The 10,692-nt window shown below is 48.3% G+C and overlaps 2 protein-coding genes across 2 annotated transcripts; both read right to left on the bottom strand.

Annotated features, from left to right (window-relative positions):
• Window positions 1–230: 230 nt before the first annotated feature.
• Window positions 231–1,196, bottom strand: LOC140265137 (olfactory receptor 14J1-like). The gene has a single exon (XM_072361022.1). The coding sequence runs from the start codon at window positions 1,194–1,196 to the stop codon at window positions 231–233; it is 966 nt and encodes a 321-aa protein (XP_072217123.1).
• An 8,258-nt stretch (window positions 1,197–9,454) lies between these two features.
• Window positions 9,455–10,267, bottom strand: LOC140265138 (olfactory receptor 14J1-like). Its single transcript, XM_072361023.1, has one exon. It carries the CDS (start codon window positions 10,265–10,267, stop codon window positions 9,455–9,457), a length of 813 nt encoding a protein of 270 aa, XP_072217124.1.
• Between the last annotated feature and the right edge of the window lie 425 nt (window positions 10,268–10,692).

Genomic DNA, 10,692 nt, shown 5'->3' on the forward strand with positions numbered 1-10,692 from the left:
CACTGCACGTAATTTATTCTGTAAGGTTCATAGGCAACCTGGTTCATTATGTACAGTGTGTATGGGCTACACTAGAATGGTACAAACTGAGCAGGAATTGATTTGACTAGTGATGTTTTAGTGAAAAACATTACAGTATATATATATATATAAAAGAAGAATAATGAATTACACATATAACATGAACGGAACAATCAATAAAAGAGAGCTTGATTCAGAAAAAAGCTGGATTACATTATATGAATTCCAAAAGATCGGCCGTTCACTGATATTGAAACATATTTGCTCATCACTTTCCTCACTGCATCCTTGACCTCCCTGTTCCTCATGCTGTAGATGAGGGGGTTCACTGCTGGAGGTACCACCGAGTACAGAACTGCCACCATCAAGTCCATGGATGGGGAGGAGATGGAGGGGGGCTTCAGGTAGGCAAAAGAGGCAGTGCTGAGAAACAGGGAGACCACGACCAGGTGAGGGAGGCACGTGGAGAAGGCTTTGTGCCGTCCCTGCTCAGAGGGCATCCTCAGCACGGCCATGAAGATCTGCACATAGGACACAACTATGAAAACAAAGCAGCCAAAGGCTAAACTGATACTAAAAATGAGAAACACAACTTCCCTGAGGTAGTAGCCTGAGCAGGCAAGTTTGAGGATCTGTGGGATTTCACAGAAAAACTGGTTGACAACATTGCCTTGGCAGAGAGGCAGTGAAAACGTACTGGCAGTGTGCAGCAGGGAATTGAGAACCCCAGCACCCCAGGCAGCTGCTGCCATGGTGGCACAAGCTCTGCTGTCCATCAAGGTCCCGTAGTGCAGGGGCTTGCAGATGGCAACGTAGCGGTCATAGGACATGATGGTGAGAAGGGAATATTCTGCTGAGATGAAGAATGCAAAGATAAAGATCTGTGCAGCACATCCTGCGTAGGAGATGGCCCTGGTGTCCCAGAGGGCGTTGGCCATGGCTTTGGGGAGAGTGGTGGAGATGCAGCCCAGGTCGAGGAGGGCCAGGTTGAGCAGGAAGAAGTACATGGGGGTGTGCAGGCGGCGGTCGCAGGCTACGGCTGTGCTGATGAGGCCGTTGCCCAGGAGGGCAGCCAGGTAGATGCCCAGCAAGAGCCAGAAGTGCAGGAGCTGCAGCTGCCGCGTGTCTGCCAACGGCAGCAGGAGGAACTCGCTGATGGAGCTGCTGTTGGACATCTGCTGTTCCTGGGCTTGGAGACCTGCTCAGAGTGCAGAAGATAATGGCAAGTCCAGACCATTCTCAAAGACACTCCTTCTGCTATACTATATTTTTTTTCTTTCTTTTTTCCATTTTTCCTTTGAGAAAAATGATCATTTAGCTCCAGAACTTTAATTTCTTTTCATGAACTTCACCATCCCTCAAGGAGCAGAATATTAGGGAGCTCTTACTTTCTTCTTATTTCCTAATCACATCACAACCTCATGGATATTTTCCTCTTTACTGCAGCTGTTCTTTCAGACCCCAGTCACAACCTCTGTGCACTTCAGTTTGTCTTAGGGAAATCTGCCTGTTTGTGGGACACAGCAACTATTAATGTCTGCAGAAAACAACGATAAGTTAAACTGATTGTCTCCTTAGAAAGGAGAGGCTGAAAGCGCAACCTCTGTTTTCACCTTGTTCTATGACTTTTCAGAGAACAACCAATGGATTGACAAAATATTTGTGAGCCTCAGAGCTGTGTTTAAATTAGACATCCCTTTTTGAGATTTATGCCCCCAGTCTTTTTTGCCTTCCCTCAGAACCGGAAATGGAAATATCCCTGCCTTGGCTCTCCTCTTGCAAAGTACCCTCAGAAAGAGTCTGTTTTGCAGTGGAGCTGTGATCCCCCTGCCCCAGGCAGCAGCTGTGGCAGCACAAGCCCTGCCGGGGGACTCCTTCCCCCCACACGTCTCCCTGCAGCACCCTGGGCAGCTCCCCGGGCAGGCTGAGTGCTGAGCCTGGCAGGCGGCAGAGTCCCATAGCCGGCACACAGCCCCTGGGGCACAGCAGGGACCCTGCTCTGCAGGACAGCCCTGGGCACCCGCCTGCAGCCCCATATGCACAGCCTGCAGCCGTGCTGGGACATGCAGCCCTCAGGGCTGTACTCTGACACTTCAGCACGGAAGCCCTCAGCTGGAGCAGAAGGCTTTTTCCACAGTAAAGAAACATGCAGTTCTTGCAGCCAGATCTGCTATAGGATATCCCAGTTAAGATAACCCTCTATGAAAAGCATGGTCTGCAGTGAGACTTACCGTGTCATCATTTGTGAGCAATGCTCCTGCAATGAGCTCACAGCCCACTCACACCTCACACATCCTGCAAGCTCTCGTCCTTTCTCTCCTCTCCTTCTGTCACCTGCAGGCTGTGCTGTCCTGGGCACAGCTGTCTCTGTACAGCACCACCCACTTTTATGAGCTCCCTGTGTCCCAGGAGCCCAGCCCAGCTGAGCAGCAGAGGATGTCATCTTTATCCTTCCCACTCGTCTCCCCTGAGATGTCCCTGGCTCTTCTTGGCCAACAGCTCATGAAAGACAACAGCATCTTGACTGTACTTTGAAATCACTGAATTAAACACCAGATTTCAAGTGGTCAGTGATTAATTCCTGACATATGGGGAGTCCTCCCAGAGACTGTTTGATGAAACAAAAAGGGCATCCAGAGAAAGACAGAGAGGGTTGAACTTCCCTGTGAAGGGCAGGGATCCAGCTGAGTTACTGCAGGCATCTCATCTCTAAAGGGAAACCCTGAGGCTGAAATGCGGTTCAAATAGTTGCGAAAAAAGAGAAGACAATGATAGAAATCAATGAGAATGTGTTAACCCTTCTCTGTTTGTGAAATACTCACGAGTCCTGTTCAGTTTAAGTTGATACCTCCCAAATACCTGGCTGATCTATCCCAGGGAGATTACTGTAATTTGATCCATTCCTTAAAAGTCTGATGGACTTTGTTGTCAAATCCTTCACTGTGATTCTATCTATCCCATCCTACCTGTGTATAACTCATTTCTTGTACAAGTATTCCCTGTGAAAGACAAACCATAATGGAAGCAGCTTGGACATGGCATCACTGTATTGCTGTATTGTAACTGTTGATCACTGTATTTTACTGTTCATCCAATTGCATCACCTTTTCTTCCATTTGCTGGCCAAAAAAAAAAAAAAAAAAAAAAAGGAATTTTTCCTTTTCAGTCTGCAGCAGTTGGTGCAAAGCAGGTTTAACACTGAGTGGATGAATGCAGAGAAGAAGAATGAAGTGAGGAAAAGTGATACAAGTCCCATGGGGCCAATGTTAGCAGAAATTGGGTGCGGTGGTTGAGGAGGACAATTGTCCACACAGTAGCAGAACACTGGGGACATCCTGGATTGACATCAGTTGCACAGTGCAGCTTTAATGTCTTGATTAAACCCAAGTATAAATTAATAGACAATAAGTGTTTGCTGGACTGTTCCTCTTTAAGCTCTCTCCAGGTACCCCTCCATTTTGCTGAACAAGTTCTGAAAACCTGAAGATGATGACAGCAAGGCACAAGGCTCAGGAGGGCTCCTTAGGTGGTAAGGAGCCCCAGGCGGCATTTGCTGCTGATTCCATCCACTTCCAGTGCAGAGAGAAAACTGCACAAAGTGCTCAATGAGACAAAGGCAGAAGTAACAATGAAGTTTCTTGGAGTATTAATGGGCCCATTGAGGGACACTAACAAGGAAACTTCCCAAGGGACTTGTTAGAGAAGATAATTGGAAGCCACAACTACAGGCAGGCAAAGGCACTGGCATGGTGGCTCTGATGCAGAGAAACCCCTCTTTTGCCATACGAAGCAGACAGGCCATGACCTGATTCCCAGACCCTTGGCAGGGTGATTCTGTCCCTCATGTTGGCTCAGGGCTATTCCTGGGCAGTGGGATGGAGGTCTGTATGATGTCAAATGAAAGACACAGGGACAGAAGATCCCAGGCTCTGCATGGGGTGCAAGGACACTGTGATGTTCATGTCCCATGTGTGCCCTGTGTCTCATCGCAGGATGTGGGATGTAAGAAAGGCCATGTCTGAGCAGGTAGTCAATCCCAATGTAACTCTGAACTTCACATCTCTCAGTTTCAGTGCCCACCTTTACACACCCCCACATAGTTTGATGTCCTTTATGTTCTGCAGTGCCCAGATGTGCACTCAGTGCTCCAGATGTGGCTGTAACAGTGCAGAGCAGAGAGGGACAATCCATTCCCTCAGCCAGCTGGCAATACCTTACTTGATGAACTCCAGGGGACCATTGGCCTTCCTGGCCGCCTGGGTACATTGCTGACTCACGTTAAGTTTGATGTTGAGCAGGACCACCAGTCCTTTTCATTCAGTCCGCCATCCAGTGTCCCATATCCAGTCAGTGTGTATGTCCAGGGTTGCCCCTACCCAGGTGCACAATCAGGCACTTGTTATGCTTTATGCACTTGGTGCTTAGTACCAACTGGTACCCAGTTTTCTGACCCATTTCTCCACATCTCTCTGCAAGTCCTCTCCCCACTCAGTGGGGGCACCAACAGCACTTCCTCATCTGGTATCATCAGTAAACTTGCTCAGAACATCTTCTAGTCCTGCATGCAAGTCATCCACAAAAACATGAAAGAGAAGTGGCCCGAAAATGGAGCCTTGGTAACCCTGATAGTGACCACCTACCAGCCTGATGGAAGCCATTGACTACAATCATTTGGACCTGATCTATTTGCCAACTGCTCACCCACCACGTTCTGTTTCTGTCTAGCCGTATGCAGGACATTCTGTCCAGAAGGGTGCTGTGACAAACAGTATCAGAAGCTCTACTGAAATCCTCAAGGATAACATCAACTGGCTTCCCTTGGTCAACTAAGTGGATAACCTTGTGATAAAAGGGCCTTAGTATAAACAGGACCTTTCCCTTGGGAACTTGTGTTGGCTGGGACCAATGACAGAGTTATCTTTCAGCCGTCTTAAACAGTGTGGGAAATCCCTGAGATAGACACCTCCTTCCTGAGCATCAGCTTGTGCGAAGCGGACAGGCTGCGACAGCAGCACCGTCAGAGGGCAGATCCTGGGGTTGCTGTATCCCAAGTGCAGGACGTGGCACTTGGTCTTGTTGAACCTCATCCCATTGGCTTCAGCCCAGCTCTCCAGCCTGTTTAGATCTCTCTGTAGGGCCTCGCTGCCCCCAGGCAGATCCACACTCCCAGCCAATTTGGTGTCATTTACAAACTTACTGAGGGTGCACTCAATGCCCTCATCCAGGTCATCAATAAAGGTACTGAAGAGGACAGGTCCCAGCACTGACCCCTGGGGAACACCACTCGTGACCGGTCGCCAGCTGGATTTAACTCCATTTACCACCACCCTCTGAGCCCGGCCCTTCAGCCAGCTCCTTACCCAGCCAAGAGTGTACCCGTCCAAACCACGGGCTGCCAGCTTCTGCAGGGGAATAATGTGGGAGACAGTGTCAAAGGCTTTGCTGAAGTCTAGGTACACCACATCAACAGCCTTTCCCTCATCCAGCAGATGGGTCACTAGATCATAGAAGCAGATCAGGTTGGTCCAACAGGACCTGCCCTTCAGGAACCCATGCTGGCTAGGCCTGATCCCCCAGTTGTCCCGCACATGCCACATGAAGTTCCTCAAGACAATCTGCTCCATAACCTTCCCTGGAACCGAGGTCAGGTTAACAATTCCCCGGATCCTCCTTACAATGTTTCTTGTAAATGGGAATCACAGCGACAAGCCTCCAGTCTTCTAGGACCTCACCAGTCAACAAAGAGCACTGATAGATGATGGAAAGTAGCCTGGCTATCACCTCTGCCAGTTCCCTCAGCACTCTTGGGTGAATCTCATCTGGACAGTTGTGACAGTCCAGTTGGTCTAGTAAGTCTCTGACTATTTCTTCCAGAATCATGGGTGTTTAGTCTGCTCCCCTGGTTGGTCTTCCCCTATGTCGGGCAGTGATCCAGCTGAGGCAGTGCAGGCGTCTCATCCGTAGAGGGAAACCCTGGGGCTGAAATGGGATTCAGCTCCCCACGGACCCTCAGTAGCTGGGGTCCCTCTGATTCAGTTCAGATGTGCACAAGGTGTTGCCTGCATGTGAGCTCCTGCTCTGAGTCCTTCAGCAGGGAGGCAGTTGCTCACACACAGCAGAGCTGCTGCCTGGAAGGACCACATCCATGCAGCATGGCAGGCTTTGGCTGGTTAGTGTGCGAAGCCGGGAAAACTTGCAGGCTGCGGCCCCGAGGAAGGCAAAGGAAGTCCCAGTGTAAGTGACATCACCAGGGCTGCTGGAACCTGTGTGTTGTGACGCTGCTTTTCCATTACAACAGCAGGCCCGACCGAAGGGGAGCATTGCTGTCATGTTAGGTACTGGACAGAGCATGTTGCAGAGGGGCAGACAGTCTTGCCAAAGAGGCCTGTGGTACACCACCATGGACAGCACAAGTCTTTTTGTGTCTCCTTGAACCCTGGCCAGGCTTTGTGGAAAAAGCCAAGAGGAGAAGGTGGGCACCAGGTATTTCCCCAGACTGCTACCTAGATTGGTTTATTCAGTGGTATAAAGGCTGGACCTGCTTTACAGTGGATGTGGATGCCTCATCCGTGGGATGGATGCATTGCTGTACAAGTTCCCCATGGCTGGGAGAGGTTCTCCATATCATCATTGCAAATGGAGCTCCCCAGTGACTGCGGATCTGAGTGATGGGAAAGTGTTGGGTCAGCTGGTGATGTATCTTAATCGCTGAGCTCACGTAGCAATGGTTAGGCCCACTGCCTCACTTATTTCCTTTACTGCTTTTGACTACAGACACTGCTTTATTTTTTGTATGCTATTGTAATGGGCAGTAAAAGAAGCCTATCCCTTATGTTGGTATCTGTGTCCTTCCTGTTGACCCCCTGGACTGGCACCACACTATTAGCATGTGATGGGCACATAACTTGGACATCAGGAACATGACTTGTAAGGCCAGCATCAAGAGCATATCCTTTGGAGAGAGACTGAGAGACTTTGGCTTGTTGAGCCTGGAGAACAGAAGGCTCTGGGGAAACCATGTGGCTGCCTTTCAGTACACAGGGCCTCAAAGGTCACCTATTTCCAACCCCCTGCTGCGGCCAACAGTGAGGTCAGGCTCTAGGTCAGGTTGCCCAGGATGCCACCCAGCCTGAACTTGAACACTGGTAAGGACGGGGTATGCACAGTGTTTCTGGGCAGCCTGTGCCAGCACCTCACCAACGTCTAAGTGAAAAACTTGGTAGCACTGCTTTTGCAGTCTCTGGCTTACAGAAATCCTTTTTAATTTTCTTCCCTACTAACTAACTTTTAACTATCATTGAACTCTTATGGTTATGCATGCATTCTCAACCAAAAAACAGTCACAGAGTTATCTAGATCAATCTATGTCTGTGACAGGGGGCGAAGTAGGTCAGTGGGCCCCCTAGCCGCCTACAAATGGGTAGGGAAAAGGAAAGGGGTAGGGAGATAGCAGCTGGACTCAAAGGAAGCAGACAGAGAAGTGGTAAACAATCTAAGGAGGAAAACTTATTTTACTAATTATGATACCGGAATACAAGATAACACAATATCATAGATCACGTGCTCCACGTGATTTTATGATGTGGAATGCCAATAGCAAAAATTACAGATCCATGACACCTGTTTCAATTCCTGTGGGTCATTGAGAAGCAGATCCGGTAATTGCCCAGCAGCCAATTTGTCTTTTCTCCCCTGGAATGGCACAGAGTGCAGCCATCCAAAGAGAGATGCTCCATCCCCACCTGCCCTTTAAGCAGACTTCATTGCCATAGAAAACTGGAGTAGCCATATTTAGGTTCTGCTTTAGTTTTTGGCATTCAAGTGCTTTCAGTATCTCTTAGCAGTGCACAGACCCAAAGGTCCTGTGCTTTGATTGCGTGATGGTTATTTAAACAATATTTGCACTTATGATATATCATAATATAATAATAGTATAATGTAAATATCCCAGTAGTTTTAAATTTTCTATTATTTTTTTAAGTCACTACTGTAATTAAAAAAAAAAAACAACAAACAAAACAAAAACAAACAAACAAAAAAAAAACACAAAAAAAAACAGAAATTCTAATGTTCTGTAATTTACCTGTTAACAATATTGTATATTTTATGAGATTCATCAAACACAGAATGACTTGTGTTGGAAGGGACTCCAAGGATCACCAAGTTCCAACCCCGTGCCACAGGGAGGTCCACCAACCTCCAGTGATATGAGCTGCTTCAAAAGTAATGCCTCCTCGCTTATTACGTGTGTCGTAAGATGAGAGTCGGATATTGGAGGTGCGGCTGTAGAGGTTGGACCTTCCCATCATCGTCCCATTAAACACTGCTATCGTGTTACAGATGACAGCAGAGGGGCAGCCTGACAGAACGGCATCTGACATGGAAGTGCACATGAAGCAAAGGTGTGCCACTGAATTCCTCCAAGCAGAAAAGGGTTGCACTTGTTGACATTCACCAAAGCTTGCTACATGTTTCTGGAGACCAAACATTGGATGTGGGCAGAGTGAGGCACAGGGAAGTGTGTTTCAGCGGTGGAAACTGTCAGTCACGTTTGCTGATGCAGACAGTCATGAGCATGGCATGTAGGCTCTTCTTCCCTCCCCTCAGTCTCCCAACTCTGTTCTCCAGGCTTCACCTGACCTCCTTGTGTCAGTCATCTCATTAGGGGCAGCTTTCCACCTACCAGCCTGTGCTCCAGAATGGCTCTTGTAGGTTCTAGTTAACCTTTATCAGACCTTTGTGCAGGATTCCTCTACCACAGTCCATCCTGGAGGCAGAGACCACCTCTGTGTACAAAATGGAAGAAGCCATGAAAGAAGCTTGGAAGATTCTGACATGATAACCCATATCTAAGAATTTGTTCCGTGCAGGCTTTCACAGACAATGAAGAAGAGGTGACCTATAACTAAAGTGCAACCCAGCTGCTGCTGCTGGCCTCTCAGCGGTACTGACAGATGTGAACCTGAAAGCACAGACCACAGCCATGAGCCCAGGGATGGCCCGTCAGCTATAGCAGGCTGAAGGTACTACTCAGTTTGATGAACAGCTGCATGATTCCTGCTGCATTGTGGGTTTCTGAAAACATGCGACTCAGACAGCACCAGAAATGTATCACAAGAAGGACAGACAGAGTCACTGCACATCCTTTATTCTGTTAAGGTTCACAGAGAGCTCAGGGATATGACTTAGCAGAGGGTTGTTAGAGTTAGGGTACAGTGGTTAGGCTGTGGTTGGACTTGATGATCTTCAAGGTCTTTTACAACCCGGATAATTCAATGATTCTATGTTTATGTACAGTGTGTCTGGGCTACAATACAAAGCTGGATAGGAACTGATTTGAGTAATAATGTTTTAATGAAAAACATTACAGTACTTAAAAAAAAAAAATCACACACATAAAATGGCACAAACAAACAATAAAAGAGAACTTAATTCAGTAAAAAGCTGAATTATAAGTCATGAGTTCAAAAAATCGGCCGTTCACTGCTTTTGAAACACATTTGGTCATCACTTTCCTCACAGCATCTTTGACCTCCTGGTTCCTCATGCTGTAGATGAGAGGGTTCACTGCTGGAGGCACCACCGAGTACAGAACTGCCACCATCAGGTCCATGGATGGAGAGGAGATGGAGGTAGGCTTCAGGTAGGCAAAAACAGCAGTGCAGAGAAAGAGGGAGACCACAGCCAGGTGAGGGAGGCACGTGGAGAAGGCTTTGTGCCGTCCCTGCACAGAGGGCATCCTCAGCACGGCCATGAAAATCTGCACATAGGACACAACTATGAAAACAAAACAGCCAAAGACCAAACTAGAACCAAAAAAGAGAAACACAACTTCCCTGAGGTAGAAAACTGAGCAGGAGAGCTTGAGGATGTGGGGGATTTCACAGAAAAACTGGTTGACAACATTGCCTTGGCAGAGAGGCAGTGAAAACGTACTGGCAGTGTGCAGCAGGGAATTGAGAACCCCAGCACCCCAGGCAGCTGCTGCCATGGTGGCACAAGCTCTGCTGTCCATCAAGGTCCCGTAGTGCAGGGGCTTGCAGATGGCAACGTAGCGGTCATAGGACATGATGGTGAGAAGGGAAAACTCAGCTGAGAGGAAGAAGACAAAGAAAAAGAGCTGTGCAGCACATCCTGCGTAGGAGATGGCCCTGGTGTCCCAGAGGGCGTTGGCCATGGCTTTGGGGAGAGTGGTGGAGATGCAGCCCAGGTCGAGGAGGGCCAGGTTGAGCAGGAAGAAGTACATGGGGGTGTGCAGGCGGCGGTCGCAGGCTACGGCTGTGCTGATGAGGCCGTTGCCCAGGAGGGCAGCCAGGTAGATGCCCAGCAAGAGCCAGAAGTGCAGGAGCTGCAGCTGCCGCGTGTCTGCCAACGGCAGCAGGAGGAACTCGCTGATGGAGCTGCTGTTGGGCATCTGCTGTTCCTGGTCTTGGAGTCCCGCTTAGAGTGCAGAAGATAATGACAAGTCCAGACCATTCTCAGAGACACTCCTACTACTATACTGTGAAATGCTTTTGTTCTTCTATGTCAGTGTTCATTTAGCACCACAACTTGAATTTAATTTCATGAAGTTCAACATCCTATAAGCAGAAGAAGCATAAGGAGCTTTTACCTTCCTCTCATTTTCTAATCTTATCCCATCTATTGGATTTTTTCATCTGTTTCATGTCT

This window comes from Excalfactoria chinensis, unplaced genomic scaffold (assembly GCF_039878825.1).
Source record: "Excalfactoria chinensis isolate bCotChi1 unplaced genomic scaffold, bCotChi1.hap2 Scaffold_68, whole genome shotgun sequence".
NCBI lineage: Eukaryota > Metazoa > Chordata > Aves > Galliformes > Phasianidae > Excalfactoria > Excalfactoria chinensis.

Excerpts from the sequence above, each read along its gene's own strand:
- LOC140265137 (XM_072361022.1), bottom strand. The coding sequence starts at position 1,196 with ATGTCCAACAGCAGCTCCATCAGCGAGTTCCTCCTGCTGCCGTTGGCA.
- LOC140265138 (XM_072361023.1), bottom strand. The coding sequence starts at position 10,267 with ATGTACTTCTTCCTGCTCAACCTGGCCCTCCTCGACCTGGGCTGCATC.